This window comes from Cladophialophora yegresii, assembly GCF_000585515.1.
Source record: "Cladophialophora yegresii CBS 114405 chromosome Unknown aczIN-supercont1.6, whole genome shotgun sequence".
Taxonomy (NCBI): Eukaryota; Fungi; Ascomycota; class Eurotiomycetes; order Chaetothyriales; family Herpotrichiellaceae; genus Cladophialophora; species Cladophialophora yegresii.
The window spans coordinates 2,463,317-2,481,936 of NW_006913050.1; the positions used below are offsets into that span (position 1 = coordinate 2,463,317).

The 18,620-nt window shown below is 55.1% G+C and overlaps 9 protein-coding genes across 9 annotated transcripts; 5 read left to right on the forward strand and 4 right to left on the reverse strand.

The window, feature by feature from the left end:
* Positions 1-784: 784 nt before the first annotated feature.
* Positions 785-1,357, reverse strand: A1O7_08919 (uncharacterized protein; the record flags this gene model as incomplete). Its single annotated transcript, XM_007762908.1, has 2 exons — positions 785-1,263; positions 1,309-1,357. The coding sequence occupies 2 exons, from the start codon at positions 1,355-1,357 to the stop codon at positions 785-787; spliced, it is 528 nt and encodes a 175-aa protein (XP_007761098.1).
* A 972-nt stretch (positions 1,358-2,329) lies between these two features.
* On the reverse strand, positions 2,330-4,126 carry A1O7_08920 (uncharacterized protein; the record flags this gene model as incomplete). Its single annotated transcript, XM_007762909.1, has 3 exons — positions 2,330-2,565; positions 2,620-2,953; positions 3,005-4,126. The coding sequence occupies 3 exons, from the start codon at positions 4,124-4,126 to the stop codon at positions 2,330-2,332; spliced, it is 1,692 nt and encodes a 563-aa protein (XP_007761099.1).
* An 868-nt stretch (positions 4,127-4,994) lies between these two features.
* Positions 4,995-5,675, forward strand: A1O7_08921 (uncharacterized protein; the record flags this gene model as incomplete). The annotated part of the gene is made up of 1 exon (XM_007762910.1): positions 4,995-5,675. One exon carries the CDS (start codon positions 4,995-4,997, stop codon positions 5,673-5,675), a length of 681 nt encoding a protein of 226 aa, XP_007761100.1.
* A 337-nt stretch (positions 5,676-6,012) lies between these two features.
* Positions 6,013-7,698, reverse strand: A1O7_08922 (cyclohexanone monooxygenase; the record flags this gene model as incomplete). Its single annotated transcript, XM_007762911.1, has 1 exon — positions 6,013-7,698. The coding sequence occupies one exon, from the start codon at positions 7,696-7,698 to the stop codon at positions 6,013-6,015; it is 1,686 nt and encodes a 561-aa protein (XP_007761101.1).
* An 856-nt stretch (positions 7,699-8,554) lies between these two features.
* Positions 8,555-9,544, forward strand: A1O7_08923 (uncharacterized protein; the record flags this gene model as incomplete). The annotated part of the gene is made up of 3 exons (XM_007762912.1): positions 8,555-8,889; positions 8,945-9,257; positions 9,359-9,544. The coding sequence occupies 3 exons, from the start codon at positions 8,555-8,557 to the stop codon at positions 9,542-9,544; spliced, it is 834 nt and encodes a 277-aa protein (XP_007761102.1).
* Positions 9,545-10,412: 868 nt separating this feature from the next.
* Positions 10,413-11,523, forward strand: A1O7_08924 (uncharacterized protein; the record flags this gene model as incomplete). The annotated part of the gene is made up of 2 exons (XM_007762913.1): positions 10,413-10,899; positions 11,042-11,523. 2 exons carry the CDS (start codon positions 10,413-10,415, stop codon positions 11,521-11,523), a joined length of 969 nt encoding a protein of 322 aa, XP_007761103.1.
* A 94-nt stretch (positions 11,524-11,617) lies between these two features.
* Positions 11,618-12,526, reverse strand: A1O7_08925 (uncharacterized protein; the record flags this gene model as incomplete). Its single annotated transcript, XM_007762914.1, has 1 exon — positions 11,618-12,526. One exon carries the CDS (start codon positions 12,524-12,526, stop codon positions 11,618-11,620), a length of 909 nt encoding a protein of 302 aa, XP_007761104.1.
* A 2,180-nt stretch (positions 12,527-14,706) lies between these two features.
* On the forward strand, positions 14,707-15,769 carry A1O7_08926 (uncharacterized protein; the record flags this gene model as incomplete). Its single annotated transcript, XM_007762915.1, has 2 exons — positions 14,707-15,048; positions 15,104-15,769. 2 exons carry the CDS (start codon positions 14,707-14,709, stop codon positions 15,767-15,769), a joined length of 1,008 nt encoding a protein of 335 aa, XP_007761105.1.
* Positions 15,770-16,172: 403 nt separating this feature from the next.
* On the forward strand, positions 16,173-18,266 carry A1O7_08927 (uncharacterized protein; the record flags this gene model as incomplete). The annotated part of the gene is made up of 1 exon (XM_007762916.1): positions 16,173-18,266. The coding sequence occupies one exon, from the start codon at positions 16,173-16,175 to the stop codon at positions 18,264-18,266; it is 2,094 nt and encodes a 697-aa protein (XP_007761106.1).
* Between the last annotated feature and the right edge of the window lie 354 nt (positions 18,267-18,620).

An 18,620-nucleotide genomic window follows, 5' to 3' on the forward strand; every position in this document is an offset into this window, starting at 1 on the left:
CAGTCATGACCTTAAGCTTGTTGGCGCTCGTGTACTCGCAGCAGTGGGGCCATGGTTGGTTGGGACTTGCTTTGAAGCAGCATTTTGAGGCCTTCCGGTTTCGAGACTGGGGTGGGAGTTTAGAGCTACTCACGAAGTACAATGATGGTGGAGCGAAAAGATTCCCTAGAAAAGGGGGGAACCGGTCAGGACTGTCAAGTGTGTACAGCAATACGGTTATGGTAGTTGGGAGCAGTGGCGTATGCATGTTATGTCCCTCGCACCACACAATGCTCACACGTGATATTCCACCCTTTTAGCTGCAGACAGGGACTATTTCTTCTCGTGCTTCTGACATGGACCAGAAAAGAATGCGGGCATGAGAGTTGGATGCGAGACTCTCCAGCTCCAGCTCCAAATTCTGGACGGGGGTTAGATCGAGGCCATCCTCGAGGACAAACAACGTGCAGGCTGTAGCCCGAACACTGGCATAGAAATCGACTCCAACTCGACTGAACTTTTTAACTTCATGTCCAATCCTCTGCATAATTGACGATATTGGTGTCCCACGGCCATACTACATAGCACCTATATGCATATATAAACGCGTACGGAGTACTCGGCATGTATATCAAAATGTAATTCCTGCATTCGGGTTGGCAGGCATTCCAACCCCTGTCATCATGTCGTCGGTAGTTAGTATGTGAGGGAACCCATCTCGTTTACGCCATTCGGCAACCACGAGACCATCTATCTAATTATTTATCTGATTGTCCATCTATTCACCAACAAAGCGGGAGCGGACTCACACCTCCTCCATAATCCGCCCTGGTTGCCTCCCTCTACCCAGAACCGCGCTGGCAGGCCGTGCTGGTGTGGGTGTGGGCACGGGTGTCGGCTGCCTCGTGAGCTCGAACGTCTCCTTAACGCGCCTTACCCCCGCGAACGCGAATTCCTTCCTCTTGTACGTGGCGCGCGCGTCGGCGTTGCCTGTGAGTGCCCCGGCCGGCATGCCTTGCCATGCGGGCTGCCACTGAACTAATTGGTTGTGGGTGTTCGTGGCTGCTGGGTTTCCGCCGCGGTGGCAGATCAATGAGGCTTGCTTTTTCTTATGTCGGTACGAGAGGCATTTGAAGACCGCGCCGACGATGCCGGCGGCGGCGACGACGCTGCCTGTTACGATGCCGACGATTGTGCCGGTGGAGAGCGGACCCGAGGAGGATGGGGAGGATGCTGTGCCGTCGTCTCCGCCGAGGTTGGCGTCAGGGGTGGGCGACGGTGCATCTATTCAAAACGAGTGCGCGGATGGTCAGTCAGTCTGTTGAGCACAATCGGGTAGGTATGAATGAGTCGTTGGTTGGTCGGTCGGTCGGTGCATTTCGTGGCTGACTGGGACGGTGGAAGTGAATGATATGATATGATATGCGAGGGCGAGGCTCACCGTCCGTTCTCAACGCGTATCCCTGCGGAGTGTCCACACTCGCTAACGGCACGTTGGCATCCGCGCAGTGCGTCACGAATATGTTGAATGCGTCCTGCGCGAGGGCTATGCCACCACAGCTTTGCTGCACACAGGCCCACGCTTCCGCTATCACGGTATGGGATGTACTCCGACAGCAATCGCCATTGGTGTAGTTGCAGTTGTGGGCGAAGTTGTTCACATAGTCGGTGTCCGGGCAGGGCGAGGCATGATGCTGCGCAGTCGGGGTAGGATTGATAGACTGGGGCGAAGGACAACGTCGAGCAGGCTTGTGCGAGGGATGTGAAGAGCAGGCTGGACAGGATGGAGATGCTATATCGCTCGAGGCAGGGGGAGGTTGGGAACATGGCAAGAATGGTAATGTCATCGGCAGCGAGGTGAGGAGGGAGGATACAGTTCGACTGCAGTAACAAGGGTGGTGGCTTTCAGAAAGAAGGCAGCCATTGCATACATAGCTCTTGATCAAACTCTATCTTCTCTGCCAGACCATGAGCGATCGCAAGGCATTAGTGCCGCCCTGTATCATGCATGTGTTGGCGGGGTAGGCGCCTTGCCGGCGTGTGATGAGGCGCCAGCCTTACCAGAGGAGAATGATTTGCCGGCCGACATTTCGAGGACGATATACAGAACTGAACTTCAGTACCAAAGGGAAAGTCGAGAGTCTGCACGAGTGTGTCTGTGCCTGAGGCAAGGTGGTAGGATGTAGGAAGCATTTCTATGACGGCATCGGAATAGGCATTTCGTCGTGGATGAGGCTGAGGCTGAGTCTTGGTTCGCATTGCAATTGGCAAGATCAGCATACCTGCAAGGGTCGACCAATGATACGCTTCATTGCTGGCCGTGAGCTGACCTGGACAAAGCCATAGAAACTCAAGAAGTCGCTTTGAGGGCATCAGCAATCACTTCACACATCTCAAGCACCTTTTCTTCTTCGAGACGTTTTCCGACGATTTGCAACGCGACAGGCGCGCCGTGGTAGAACTCAGCATCGTAATCATTCTGAATCCTGCCATCGATATCGCTCAACGGCTTGAAGGTGTTTATGTCCCGGGCCTTGTCAAGCTCTTTATCCGCAAAGGTGACGGGGAAGGTACAGGCGGTGAAATCTGCGCGCATAGTGAATATCATACTCAATACAGCGAAGAAGTCGGAATGCATACCGAGAAAGTTGACAAAGCCAGTGTAGCCAACGTATAGACCACTTCTCTGCGTTTCACCCAGCCGAGGAGCCGCCCATGGAGATGTTGCACAGACCAAGCCGTCGAGCCTTGGTTTTCCGTCAGTAGCAGTAGCGTTCCATCTGTCGAGGTACGCTTTCTGCAACTCGTTCCGTCGTATATTCATCATCCGCATCTTGGTCGGCCCGAGTTCACCTTCACCAGCAGCGGCGGCCAAGGCATAGCCCTCCATGCTTGGAAAGATTGGTTCGCCATATGGCTTCACGATGTCCATGATTGCGGCGCCACCAAGGTCGAAAAATGCGGCTTGCAGATTCTGGATCGGTCAGGAACAGGCCACACAAAAGGGAAAAAAACGCGGTTTAACCTTGACGATGGCTTCATGGTCTTCTGTGGACCAGGGGATGACCTCATGTCCTTGCTTTTCAAGAGCCTCCTGCGTCATCTTCAATGCACGTTCAACAGGCGGATGAACATGGACAAGGCCATCTTCGACTCCAATCAAGCCGAACCTGAGTTTTCGACCTGGCGGCTGGATGACGTTCTTCCTCCAAGGAATGGGCAAAGCCTTGTGGTCGTGTTCCCAGGGGCTCATTGCTTCAGACAAGAGCGCCTCGGAGTATAGCTGTAGTGTCTTCAGAGACCGCGACATTGGGCCATTGACTGATAGGATATACTCCTGTCCAGCTATGCCGGGCTTCACTCCGTAATGTGGATAGCGACCGAAGCTGGGTTTCAGGCCATAAAGATTGCACCATGCGGCAGGAATGCGGACGCTTCCACCAATATCAGTCCCGATCCCTAATGGAGAGGCCTTGAAGGCAATCAGGGCGCCTTCACCACCACTCGAACCACCGGGACTGAGGTGCTTGTGCAGCGGGTTTCGAGTTTCTCCCCAGACATTGTTGTTGGTTTCCGCCATCATCATGGCCACCGGGACATTCGTCTTGACATAGAACACCGCCCCGAGGTCGCGCAACATCGTGACCAGCAGGGAGTCCTTGTGCAGAGGCTCGTTGGCAAAGGCGGCCATTCCATTGCTCGAAGGATGCGGAGCTGTTATGAAGCAGTCCTTGAGTGAGATTGGTAGACCATGCAAGGGCCCGACGGTCCGCCCTGTTCTTGCCAGGTAGTCATCAAGATACTTTGCTCTCTCGATTGCTTCCGGGTACAAGACTTCGGTCACGCAATTCGTCAGTTCCTGAGCCAATGCTGATGCCTTACAAAATGCTTTGGTGACCTCGAGAGCTGTCCATGCCTTTGTTTTGATCTTGTCAAGGATAACGTCTGCTTCTGCTTGGATTATTTGAAGCTCGTCGTCAGTGTAGTAACCAGATTTCAGGGCAAATTCTGTCAAGTTTTGGGGCAGCTCTTCCTCTTTCCAGCCAGGAGTCTGGTAGAAAGCAGCAATACTGGCGGCTCTTCTCTTACGAGCAATTGCCGAGGCTTCTTTGTAGTCATATGTCGCCGTATTCGTCGTGGTCGCCATCTTTTTACGTGGTCAGCTGGACAACCAAGGTCATCAGGGAGACACTGTTGAACAAGAGGGAAGACACTCTAATGCTTCCCCAATGTGAAGCGCGGATTACCGCGTCGATTGCGGAGTCCGTACACTTTGTTGACGGAGTCTACGATATGATGGACTCGTTCATGATTGGAGACGCGTTGGGAGACAGAAAGAGCCTGATACGGAAGGCGGCCGAGGTACCGATGATGTCCGACACGATGAGCGTGCGCCACAGCATTTGATCTATGACGATACCCACGTGACATGACACCACCGCTTCGCCACAATTTGGGTTGACAAGCGGAGAATCCGGCCGAGTCGGGACAACCGAGGCGTCCCATGGTGGGCTTTTGGTGAATCTAGCAAACGAAAGGGGCACGGAGGGAAATGAGGGATCTGACCGCTGGCGCTCGTTGCAGGCTAAGCGAGGCTGCCGCATCACCTCAAAGTAATGCCAACTGGGGGCTACATGGGACTAAAGTGCAGCTGAGCAAAGAGCCGAATGACCACTTAGAGACACCGGGACGCCCGGAAGTGGCTAAGGGCCACGCTTAGTGAAGGAGGGGTCCTGCGGCGGGGCTCAGCTCTTCGCAGTCTGATGAGTGAATGATTGCTGAGTAGAGTTTGAATGCACCATCACTTCCCAGTGCAGCTTGCGTGGCTGGGAACCTGCGAGCTGCGCAAGCTCTCTTCTTGATCTCAGCTGTCACAATATATATCTGTCCTTTCTTTGCGCCCACCTCATCTTCCCTTCATACACCCGAACCAAGACCTCACAAACCACATCAATTACTTCAAGCGACCTACCCATTACAGTCTTAGCCGTCCTTCGAGTTCACCACACCTAACAATGTCTGGACCCTACGATTCCTACGGCGGCCAGGGCTACGGCTCGCAATACCCTCAGCAGGGCTATGGGCAACAACAGGGCTATCCTCCCCAGCAAGGTTATGACCAGGGCCAGCAATACCCTCCTCAGCAGGGCTATCAGCAATATCCGCCTCAGGACCAAGGCTTTGGACCTCCTCGCCGACAAGATTCCTTCGGCCCTCCCCAGCAGGGCGGCTTCCAGCACGGTCAGCAAACGTACCAATTCGGTCACTACGACGCTAGCAACCCACAAGGCAACTCAGGCTACTATGGCCAACCCCAACAACAACAATATGGCAGCAACGACGCCTACGCGCAAAACCAGGCCTACCAACAACAAATGTCTCACGGCGGACAGGGCCAACAAGGTCAAGGCGTACCGTCCCAAGCGCAAAATCACCAGTTCTCCCCTCAGTCGAGCGATCCCAATGCGCCCAACTACGACCCCAACGCTCCTCCCATGACTGAAAGCGATCGTGGTCTGCTGGGCGCCATTGGTGGTGGCTTTGGTGGTCACTTCTTGGGGAAATCATCAGGTCATGGTTTCCTCGGTACCATCGGAGGTGCCCTTCTGGGCAGTGTTGCCGAAGACTTCATGAAGGACAAGAAGAAGAAGCACCACGGCAGTGGTGGCAGCAGCTGGGGTGGAAGCCGCTACTGAGCCTTGTCGGGGCGGCCGTCTAAACGTGAGATGACGGACGGACGCAGTAATGAGATTGCTGAAATTGATGGTTTTCGGGAACTGGTGGAATACCAAGGACGGGGCTCACGATTGCTTTATGACCTGCATGCTTAATTTTCCTACATGAGAGCATCGGCGATGCTTCGCACGATTCGTTTTATGCGTGGCCAAACTGAGATTACACTATGCGAGGAATGACAACGGATAAACTGAATACACCCTATGAATGAACAACGTTCTTTCGTACCCTCGCCTGCCGTATACCTAGCACTCGTGGATCTCTTGCTGCCCGTCGCCACCTGCTTACTGTACCGTTCTATAGCCGTGCTACCAGAGGCTTCGAGTCACTAACTTCGCCTTGAAACCCTTGTTGGACCTCATCTCCAGCCGGTTGCAAAGGCTTAAACCCAGCATAATCGTTATCAATGACCTTCTGCACAGCCTCGTAAAAGGCCTTCAGCCCGCCGAAGTAGAATCTCAAGGCATACTTCTTGCCGGGCACGTTTTGGCCAAAGATCCAACTTGCCGTTTCCTTGAAGAGACTACCTTCGGCCACGCGCTCACACTCGGCACACCACTCCTGCTCGGCCTCCCTTGTGGCCTCGATGACAGGAAGCTTGCCCTCCTTGCGGCCTTTTTCAGCGCGAGCAATGAGGCCCGAGATGAGGTCCACGTGCGCCTCAATCGTAGGCGGCAGGTTAGTAAACGGCCCCTGAGGGCCCGTGATCAGGAAGAGGTTGGGGAATTTTGGCACTGACACGCCCAAGTAGCTCGTGGGGCCCGTTGGGGTCCAGTATTCCTTGAGTGACATGCCGTCGCGGCCCTGGATGCGCACGCGGTTGTAGTTGCCCTCGATGGCGTCAAAGCCCGTCGCGAAGATCAGCACGTCGAGTTCGTATAGTCTGTCTGTCGTCTGCACGCCCTTCTCCGTGATGCGTGTGATCGGGGTTTCTTGGAGCTGCACGACGTCCACGTTCTCCCTGTTGAACTGCTCGAAGTAGCCGCCGTCGCAGAGCGGGCGCCGCGCATAGTAGTCGTGGGGTTGCAACTTGCGGGCCTTTTCGGGGTCCTTGACGATCTCGCGGATCTTCTTGCGGATAAAGGCACAGGCCGCTTCGTTGGCGACCTTGTCCGTGGCGATGTCGTTGAAGCCGCCGAACATGAAGCGGAAGCCGTTGCCCTGGCGCCAGAGGGATTCAAAGATGGCTTCGCGCTCCTCGGGGGACGAGACAGATGCATACGGCCGCGTGGATTCGACAAAGCCGAACCCGACGGCGCTGTTCTTGACTTGGTCGAATATCGCGTCGTAGTTCTCGTTGACCCACTGGCGGTAGGACGGGTCGACGGGACGATCGCCGCTGGGCACGCTGTACTGGGGGTGTCGTTGGAAGCAGGTCAGCGACTTCACTTTACTGGCTATGTCGGTGATGACTTGGACGCCCGTCGAGCCACAGCCTATTATGCCGACGCGTTTGCCCGTGACGTCGAGCCCTGCTGGCCATCGCGCTGTGTGGACCTTTTGGCCCTGGAACGTGTCGATGCCCGGTATATCGGGGTAGTTGGCTTTCGATAGCAAACCGAGCGCCGTGACGAGATATCGTATCCTGAGAGTCTTGCCCGTGCTCAATTCCACGCGCCAGAGTTTAGACACCTCGTCCCATTTGGCGGACAGCAGCTCCGTGTTGAACAGCATATCCTTCCGCAGGTCGTGTCGCTCGACGACATGCTGGAGGTAGGCCAGGACGTCAGGCTGTTTGACGTAGTGATGTGTCCAGGGGTAGGTTTGCAGGTCTTCCTTGTCCCACGAGAATCGATACACAAAGCTCTCAGTGTCGCTCATCGCCCCGGGGTATCGGTTCCAATACCACGTTCCTCCCACGTCGCTGGCAACGTCTATCACCTTGACTGATAGACCCATCTGTCTCAGCCGGTGGAGTTGATATATCCCGCTGAATCCCGCCCCGATGATAAGAGCATCGAGGTCTACTTCTTGTTGCGCCATCGTCGGCCGTGGTCAACGAGTGTGCCACAACAGAAATGAACTCCCTGAAAATGTAATTGCCAGGTCTATCCGAAGCTCTAGGAGTACCCACGTAGGAATAGATTCAGAAAGCGTGAACGACTGAGTTATCGCATCTGCGCAAGCGACTTACCTAGGTGGGCTGATATGTCTTTACGCGGGAAATGCAATGAAGATTGATAGCCGACGGGTTTCGATTCCCGTGGACGAAGGGTCAAAACCGTGGGGAGGAGATCGACTAATGCAACCTCTCGAGAGTGCTGCATCCGGTGGTACGGAGTACAGCATGTCTCCTTCACTGACTGTCCATAAATTGTGTCGATCCTGTGTTCCGCATGCCATGTTGAGTACAACATGGGAATGATGTTGTTCTTCTGCGCTCTGTTGAGCAAGGGAGAGGAATTCATGGAGAGAGAGTAGCCGCTTGATAGAGCCCAAGCGCCTAACATATGCTTTAACAGAAGGCCTAGCGAACTCTGGGCATGCCTAAAGCACAGCCTGCAGGACTTTTGTGCCAAGTGGGGGCACCGGCTGCGGTCCCTGCACTGCCAATAGTGCTCCCGCAGAGGTTACCCCGAGGTGTGCGGAGTACTTATTCCGTAACGAGGATGCCCACTGTCCATCATCCCCGCTCCTTGCTACTGTCCGCCGCAGAGGGTCTGTCTCTCTGCAAGCTCAGAAGACAGACGGAATGCCACTCGATGCACGCGGCACGACAGACGTGCAAGTCTGCCCCATTCATCGCGATTGGCGGTGGGCTTCCTGTGTCCTCTTCAAAAAGGTAGGTTGCTTCTGATCTCTTGAGCTTGTAACTCACCTTGTTCTCGACACTTCAAACATGACGGGCACAGCAGCGCGCGTGGCTTTTATCTCCGGGGGTGGCGGCGGCATAGGAAAAGCTACCGCTCATAAACTCGCCAGCCGGGGCATATGGACTGTCATAGTGGACATGAACGAGCAGGAAGGGCATACCGTCGCGGATGAGGTGTCGAAGAAATGGGATGTGAAAACCAAGTTTCTCAAGGTCGACATAACCCAGGAACAGCAGGTCAAAGATGCCGTTGCAGCAGCGACCGAATGGACGGGCCGCATCGACTACGCTGCCAACTGTGCGGGAATTTGTGAATCTATCTGGGCGGAAGAGGAGAGCATCACTACGGAGCTTTTCGAGAAGTAGGCACCTGGTCGCCACCCCCACGACTACCTTGTAGCTGACACCGTGCTACAGGACACACGCTATCAATACCAGGGGTCTATGGCTCTCACAAAAATATCAAGCTTTCCAGATGAGAACCCAGGAACCCCGACCAATCTCCTTTGAGCCGGCATGTCCACACAAGATTCCAGGCCAGCGTGGGGCCATCGCGAATGTTGTCTCGATTTCTGGCCTGCAGGCGGCTGGACTCGCTGCATATACTCCCAGTAAGTACGCTGCGGCTGCAGTGACGAAGAATGGAGCCAAGTTCTATGGACCCGAAGGTGTCAGGGTCAATGCTCTGTGCCCTGGGTGGACTTTGACCAAGATGGTGGAACATAGTATGGTCAGTACTGCTTGTGTACCGGGTCTTGTGTCTTCGAGCACCTGCGTCAAAGGCCCTCCACCAAAGAGAACAGACTGCTGACATTGGTGCTTTGGACGCAGGGCAAGGAAGGCATCATCGGCTCAAAGGAGAACGAGGAGTCGGCAGTGAGCAAGGCGATCGCCCTTCGCAGGATGGCATTTGCCGAAGAACAAGCCAATGTGCTGAGCTTCTTGCTCAGCGACGAAAGCAGCTACATGAACGGCTCTTTGGTAGTGAACGACGGCGGTTTCCACGACATTAGATAGTCATTGGAACAGATTCGTTGCTGCTCATCCTGATGGCGGGGCTGACGAGGCCGGGGATACCTGTTCTGCGTTTTCAACGTGCTAGCCGTCCCGTTTGTCTATTTCTTTGTCAGAGAAACAAAGGGGCTAAGCTTGGAGATCGACGTGCTTTTTCAAAGAAGGAATACAGACATGTGTTGCAGGCGAGGCTGAGGGGCGATCCGGATGGAGCAGAGAAGGGTGGCCTGGACGAGCAGGACGTGGCTCTGGAGACGGTCGAGAAAAACCAAGGTGAGCAGCACAGGCCGGTCGTGCAATCAGTTACTACAGTAGAGCCAGTGTGGCGCAGAGGGGTCGGCCAAAGAGAAGCCACAGTTTTCTGCGAGGCGGCGCCTTCCTGCGTGTCCTTGGCTTCCCCACCTTCTCCACGAGATGCACATCCATCCACGCCATCATGGTTGAGTATGTCGATTTTGATTTATTCACTCTTCTCTTCCAGAGCAACGGGCCAGTCTGGCTCGAGCATCGCTCGAGCTTGATCTGGACTTCGTGTCGATTCCTGTCGGTGACCGCGTTCCTTCGACGCCATAATGATTCATCCGTGCTTCCTTGTTACTGCTGGTGACTCATTGCTGAAACACTTATTGGTGGCTAAGCCACCGCTTCCCCGGTCAGTATGCGCCGGTGTACCACAGTAGGCACAATGACCACTGGCTACCAAAAGGACCATCTCTAGTGCCACCATGAGTCCTACCGAGATATCTCTTCGGAGCATGAAAGAAGAGGCTTTCACACACTAGCCATTCACTCTTTAAAGCACCGTCTCCCCGGACTCACCTGGAGAGCACCAGTATCGAAATTTTTCTCAACCTTGATTTGGAACCTCGCCATGTTCATCCACAATCCTGCCTTGGCCGACGAGGTCTCCGCCCTCAATGCTATCTACGGGGATGGCGTCCTTGCTGCCAGCTTCTCTTCTGACCACCATACAACACTGTCGCTCAAGCTGCCATCCTTTGCTTTCTCGTTTCTCCTTCGAGTCTTTGACGATTACCCCCAATCGTCACCTGAGATGATCGGAGTCGATGACTTGGTAGAAAGCTTGAAGCCAGAAGCCCAGCGGGCCGCTGTCTACCTGGGAGCTTGCATGCGTGCAGTCCACTGCCCCGAAACTGTCTCCCTGTTCGATGCCATCGAGGAGTTCGAAACGATCTGCCGATCTTTGGACCTGCAATGCCAGCGCAGCGAGGGTGTCGACCATGTGCCGGAAGCGGAGCCTGCCAACAGAGCTGAGATCTTGCGGGATTTGGCTCTTCGCGCTAGGGCTAAGACAGAAGTCAGACTTGCAGAAGAGTCACATTTTGATATAGTCGATTGTTCGGCCTGTCTTGAACCATATTTCCGGATCGACACAGCAAATCTGCAATGCAAGCATTCATTTTGTGACGACTGCCTTCGCGGTAAGCATCGTGTCTCTTCTATAGATTTGTCAACGGGTCCCTCTTGACTGACACGGAGGCGTAACAGAGGGCGTTGTTAGCACATTCCTGTCCCGCGAAGAGATGACTTGCTGTGGCCAAAGCATCCCCATCAAGCTAATCCGGCAACGCTGTGATTTCAAGGATGACTTCCTGGAAGCCTTTTGCCTGTGGTTGCAGGAACGTAATGCGCCAAATCCGACCTACTGCCCCTGGGAGGATTGTCTCACCTACATTCCACGCCGGTTTGTCCGGCAGGATTACGCCCGGTGCCCATTCTGCGACAGAGCCATGTGTATGCTATGCAAGAAAAAGGACCACAGCGGCGTATGCAGACAAGACAAGAAGCTTAATGCTCTGATTACGGGCTCAGGATGGAAGTTCTGCCCCTGCGGACAGCTCATAGAGAAGAACCTCGGGTGCAACCATATGAGATGTCGATGCGGCGAGGAGTTCTGTTATCGGTGTGGAAAGGCCTACGAACGTCGCATGCCAACCTGTAATTGCGGCTTGTTCGGGTGAAGGGCAAGGGCAGCGGCTGGTCGACTGCCTTCATATGTAAAGCTATATACCCTGTACACTACGATGGAAGATGCGATTCGTATACGGCACATGCCTAGGCATTCACAAGGTCCTTATACTCCTTCCAGAACATATCCATGGCCTCTGAGAACGACTTTGTCGGCAGCTCCAACACGTCATTCGCATACTCTGGCCGTCCCTCATACTGATTCCCCTGCCCAAACGTCCCAAACGTCAACTTGGGCAACTGACTATTGTCGCCACTCCGGACGGCCTCCTTCCCAGCCTCCAACCACGACCCGCTCTCCACATTTTCCGCCTCCCACCCCGGCACGCGCTGCTGCACGGCATCCAGAATCTCGCGCTGACTCGTCCGAAAGTCCTGCACCAGCATAATTTTGTTGCGGGATACCTCGGGCCTCTCAATCGCCCTTACGACGGCAACGGCAACGGTATCCAGCGTCGTGGCCACGAATTTCGCATTCCCGCCGTCCAGCAGCACGGCCTTCTTCTCCTTCCAATGCAGCTGAAAGAACCCCGACGCGACGCCCATCTCGAAAAACGCATTGCAGCAAACACTCGTCCACTCGAGCCCCTGGGCCTCCCGGGCAACGCAGTAGTCGCGCACGTCGTGCTTGATCTTGAACATCTCGCGCAGCTGCAGCAGCCATTCGGGGAGGTCGTCGAGGCCAAACTCCGTGGGGAAGTACCGTTTCACTTTGGCCGCCACGCAGGCGTCGATGAATTTGTATTGCTCGCCCATGCCGAGCATGCTGACGGCAGCCACCACGACGTCCACTCCGCGAAACGCCTGCTCGAGTTCCCCGGCGGGGTAGTCGTCCCCCACGCGGGCCACGGTCACAGAGTCGGGGAAGGTGGCGGTCGAGGATTGCCGCGAGAGGACTTTGATCTGGAAGTTCTGGGAAGAGGCGAGGAGGTGTTTGAGGATCAGGGTGCCGAGGTTGCCGGAGGCGCCGATGAGGCAGATTGAGTGGAATGCCATCTTGAGGTGATATTGTTGTTGTTGCTGTTGGGATCGGCGTATGTCCCAGACGAGATGGAGATGAGGCCGAGTTAACGATCAGGATCAGGATCAGGATCAGGAGTAAGATAAAGGTCCAGCTTCAAGGGCTAGACGTTCGAACTCAGGTGCTTGGTCTTGGTCTGTAGAGTAAAGTCAAGACAAGTCGAGCTGATGTCTCTCGCGCGGTGGAAGGAGAGCACCGCGAATCGAATTCGAATACTGTAGGATATGGTGAAAATGTTTGAGTGGGTTGTGTGTGTAGTAACTCATACTGTGTGTTCTCGTGTGGATCTACTCGACGCGCTTATAAACCGTCTATATACATTCAACGTACTCTTCTCTGACTCCTATTAGGTATCTACTCCACGTCTCGGCAGATCGAAGAACTCGTGGGGCAACGGGCGAGAGAGCACGCAATAACGCGAGGTTACCTCTCGCATCACGCGCTCCTCCGTAGGAAATCACTGCGCGAGTGATTACCATGTGTCGTACTCTCGCTAGGGATGATAACCCGTGCCTTTTAAGCAGAACCTGAGGCCAACATTTGGATTCTCTCAGTACATGCCATCAGAGATATGTGATTTTGGCTCAGTGTCTGACCAGCAGATCCTAACGTCCCCGCGAGACACCCTTGGTTCCTGAACAGTATTGACCCCACGTTGGGGTAGAACTCAGGGCGATCCCGACCTCGGATTCTTCTCCAACACGTTCCAACCCACAGTTTGCTTGCAGTAAGGAGGTCAGCCTCGCAGGGTACAGTACACGTTCATGGGACAGGTTGTGAGGCGTCGGTTAGTGTACTGTGGTGGACGCGAATGCAGCGCAAGAGCGCTCCTGCAATTCGGCGTTGGGCAACGATTCTTCCATCACCTTTCATTATACGACACTTAAAGAGTCCTGATGGTTTGCACACCTTTCCTTCGGTCAACCTTATCGTGGAACCACGGCTAGGTAAGGTTTGATGACCGTGGCAGATCAAAGAGGCCGTCCATAGTCAAGCCGAGTCACCGAAACGTGCCTTGTTCTATCGGCCTCTAATTACCATGCTTGGCTTGTGGGCAACGACTCCCTTCGGTGCTGATACGTACTGTACAACATCCCAGTGCGCCAAATGCTTGCTCTAATGTGAAAATACATAGACGTGAGTGGCTAGGCCCTGTGCATGCCGAGCCTGGTGGCACAGTCACGAGTTCTCGTGTTCAGATGGTTGTTCAGCTCCAGCAAGCGATCAAATAATCCTCAGCGTTCTTGGACCTCAGTTTCTCGGCGAAGCCAGGTTCCATCACTACGGCTGGGCCAGCCCAACCATAGCTGAAGTCGTTCTAACCATGGAGGACGAGGCGGACTTTGGAACGGAAGCATCCTTTGAGCTTGTCGCCCTTTCTGGTTTCCCGGCTGACTGGTGGAAGACGGAAAGGCAGTGTCTGCTAGGGCTAACAGCCTACCGCACACAGTTTGCCTTGTTTCTGCAGTATATCGGACACCTTCTTATCTGTGCAGTCGCGGTACGGCCGGCCTAAGCAAGGTCGTTCACAATATAGGTGCAGGATAAAGTCGAAAAACACGGGCGCGGACAAAAGGTAGCAAGCCATTCGGTGGTAGGATAGGCCTGTTCACAAGCAGCCGGACCAGCTTCACGCCAAACGAGGAGTCCGGTGTCTGATTCTGAGCACCAAGTCCCACAACTCTAGCAAGATCTGAAGAGCTGGACAGCTGAATTTGCGGGGTTCGATACGAGCAAAATGCCGTTTCGGACACAGTAACGGGGGCGTCTGGCTCCTCATTCGCCAACGGGTTCAGCCTCGCTACACAACATCATACGGTCGCGATGAACACCCCGGCCCCGTTTCCAAAAGCCTCAGCATCGAACAGGCGATCTCGTCGCGGGTCATGTCTGATTTTGGTCGTCAGCTGTCCTTCATGGTCCAATGCGCGAGCCAGAGGCTGGCACGGGCTCTCGCACACGAGGCAACGGCTGCAGGGGATATGGGTGTTTGAGGGCTGCAAGTTCAGCTGTGACCCTCGGTTGACGTCGTCGAAAGTAGCCCTCGTTGCTACTTAGTGAAGACCTGTCCCCTCGCAAAAAGTGCTTGGTATCCATGCAAGGGATCAAGTCTTCTCGACAACCTCTGAGAGAAGCTTTCGGATACCGCCTCAAGATGGGCTCAGTCGCGACGCTGCTCTTTCTTGTCTTACTGCCCGCCAGCCGCATCCTGGCCTGGGGCGAGCATGGCCACCGGACGATTGGCTATCTCTCACAAATGTACTTTACCACCGAGGCTGAAAACTTGTTCAACAAACTCGTGCAACCCAATGATGATTTTGACATTTCCGACGGGGCCGTTTGGGCGGACAGCTTTGCTACCCAGAGCAAAATGCCTTGGTCTAAGCCATGGCATTATATTGATGCCAAGGACGAACCACCCGAGAAGTGCAAGGTGAACTTTAATGCCGATTGTGACTCTGCAAAGAACTGTATCGTCGGAGCCATTGCAAACTTGGTGAGACTACACGCACTTTTAACTGCTCCATTCTGTTGCCGGCTAACAGCGGTAGACCAAGCAAGTCAACAACCCCAGGTTGGAGCCGAAAGAGCAGAGCGCCGCCTTGAAGTTCCTCCTCCATTTCCTGGGCGACATCACGCAACCACTGCACACCGAGCAGAAGTGCAGAGGCGGTACAAGACTCATGGTGCAATGGGGCAAACCGGGCTCCCGGGAAGAAGACCTGCATCAAGTCTGGGACAAGCTCATCATCCAAAAACTTCGGAGCTACAAAAAACCCAGCGGGGGTGACCCGGACAATGAGTACGACAAGAAACTCTCACTGGAATGGGCCCAGGAGCTCAAACGCAAGCTTGACCGAGACGGATTTGACCTTTCCGAGGAGTGTACTGACATTACGAAAGCACAGAAGTGTGCTCTGGCGTGGGCGTCTGAGGCGAATGGTTTCGTGTGCAGCTATGTACTAAAGGGTGTTGGCACGAATACTGGCCCGGATCCCTGCGAGGAGTGCTGTGAGTGGGATTGGCAGGGGCCGGAGGACTTGTCGAAGGAATATTACGAGGGCGCTGTTCCCATAGTCGAGGAGCAGGTCGCCAAAGCAGGATGGAGGCTCGGACAGTGGATCAATGCCTTGGCGGAACAGCGAGTCCAGATGGAGAGGGCGGGCGTTGTGTTTGGAGAGGAGGTCTTGCAGGTCCAGCCGCGGGAGGAAATGTGAATGTAGAATGTACGAGCACACCGTACGGAGTACATACTGTGTACTGTGTACTCCGTAGCCACAGAAGTAAATCGCAGTGGAGCGGGAAAGGACGCGGTAACTGTAGGCAGTAGCTGCCCGTGATTTTCCGCCGCCAGCTCCGGCAACGCCCCCCGGAGCCCCGTCATGCGCCCATCACGCCGCTCCACCCATCCGTGCCTCAGACCGGCCGCCGCTCTTTGCCAATCATGGACTTGCGTAACACCGCGTGTTTCGTGTCTCGGGTTGCTCGCATGTCGCCCTTTCAACGTCCCTCAGCTGTCGCTCATTCAACATGGCCTCGTAAGAGGATGATGACGACTTTCCTTGTCCGCTCCTCACCCTCTTTCAAGCCCCAGCCTTTCAGTCCACTCCCGCCGCCAGCATGGCCGAAGATCCCCAACCTCTGACCCTCAAGGAACGCATTCAAGCACTGAATGCCGCCCATATCGGCCGCATTCCTGGAGAGCCGCCACGACCCTCGTCACAACCTCCTCCTATTGCCGCCCAGCGTCCCGTGGCGGTCAAGCAGCACAGTGTCAACATCCCGCCGGAAAAGGTCAATGGATCAGTCCTTGACTCGACGCCGGGCAACCTGCCTGCTCCTCCTCCTCCGCCTCTCGTCAGAAAGCAACCTCCGCCACTCCCCAGTCGCAATACGAGTACTTCGCTGGAAGAACAGAGGAGGGGCTCGGTAGCGTCGACTGTTTCGAGTGGTACAAATGACACATCTTCTTCCACAAGGACCTCGACCGTAAGGACCAAGTCGACAGATTCGCTTAGCAGGGTCAAAGCCCCAGCATGGGGGGAATGCCAACTGCCCGCTCTGCCGCCCCGACACACCAACCCACAGGCTGTCACGAGGAAATCGGACGAGCAACCTGGCTATGCGAATCGAGCTGCTTCGGCGACGTCTGTGGTCACGTCCGCCTTGACCCAGAAAGCCAGACCTGCCCCACCACCTCGACCCTCTCTTCCGCCGAGGCGACCTTCATCCAAACATGAGAGTTCTCAGCAAGAGCCTGCTGCGGATGGCCCGATCCGCAAGATGCCTCCTGTGCCCTCCGCCGAGTCGATAGAAAGGGCAAAGAGGGCTGCTTTTGGTTATAATGCTCCCAACGACCAGCAGACGGCTCAGAGACCTGTGGCAGCCACGGAACCGGTACAATCGCCGATAAGATTTCCTATATCTTTACCTGTTCGCCTGCCCTCCCTGCCTTGTCAGCCAGTCACACCAAGAGATGCTGAGATCACTCGGCAGACGCACAATCAGCCAGCTCCCCCTCCCGTTCCGGTGTCTTCGCGACCAGATCTTTCGGCGATGCAGGCTCAGAAACCCAAGTTCGCCACTACCCCATGCAACGGCAATCTGTCGCCACCTATTGATATTTGCTTGGTCTGTCGCGACTTTTCAGGACCCGATCACCAAGCCACCCTATTTCCCAGAACTCAAGTCACATCTCTCCAAACCTTGGCCCAGCAGTTGACAGCGCCATTTCCGTCGCCGACGGACAAAGCTCGCGCAATCTTTTCCTGGCTGCATCACAACATTGCCTACGATGTCGTCAGCTTCTTCAACAACAACGTCAGAGGCTCCACGCCACAGTCAACCCTGCAAACCGGCCTGGCAGTCTGCGAAGGTTACGCCGCGCTGTTCACAAACCTGGCCACCTACGCGGGCCTGGAATCCGTCGTCATTTCAGGCCACGGCAAAGGCTACGGCTTCAGCTCCCTCGCCCCCGGGTCGCCCCTTCCACCCTACAACGCAGGCCACGCTTGGAACGCCGTCCGGATCGACAATGGAGAATGGAAGCTGATCGACGCGTGCTGGGGCGCAGGCCATGTCCAGGGCCCAGGCCAACCCTATGTCAAGAAATTCCACTCCGAATGCTTCACCATGTCGAACGAGGAGTTCGGCGTCAAGCACTTCCCAGGCAACAAGGACCACTTTTTTCTGCCCGGCGGTCGCCGCATGAGCTGGGAAGAATACATCGTGATCGACCCGGCCAGTTGGCCCGACATGGTTGAGGGCCCCACCATCTTCACCAACGCCAAAGAGGATTACTCGATTGGCGAGAAAACCGTGCACCCTCGAGCGCGGAAAATAGTCGTACGCCAGCAAGGGGCAGTCCGCTTCCAGTTCGGGCTGCGCTGCGCGCATTGGACGCTCGAACACCACACGCGCAAGGGCCTGCCGCCGGTCTTCGTCGTCCAAGTCAGCGGAGTCGATGGGCGAAATAAGGATCTGATCCCTCTGGAGCATTATCCCGGGCCGGCTCCCGGGCAGCGCGGCGATCTGTGGTGCGCGGACATTCCTGCCTGCGAACTAGGCGCGCCGGGTCAGACAGTCACCCTTTTCGCGATCACGAGTTTCGGCAACAGGCAGGACTGTCGCGGGCTCACTGTCCGAGAGTTCCGCGAGGGAAAAGGCAGGGTCGGAATGGGGTTTACGGGTGTTGCGGCTTGGGATCTTGTTTGATCCTGAAGTTTTTTTCATCGAATGCTCTTGTATTCGTATCCTTATGCATGGCGTTGGGGTGTTGGGGTTGTTGGGAGGTTTGGATCTTGACGGTCAATCACATCAGGCCTTGAAGTTACGCTACAGCACGCTACGACCACATCACATTTCAAAAGTCACTCTGCGCTACGCAGGTAATGCGTGTATCTTGCGACGCAATGCAAGGCTCTTGCGCTTGAGGCGGAACGCTTGGGATATGGCAGGTCCGAAGGCGATAAGAGGGACAGGACAAGGAAAATGGAAAATGACACGAGATACCCACTATACTATTTTCATTCATTCCATGCAGGAGGGGGGTCAGAAATAGATTAATAT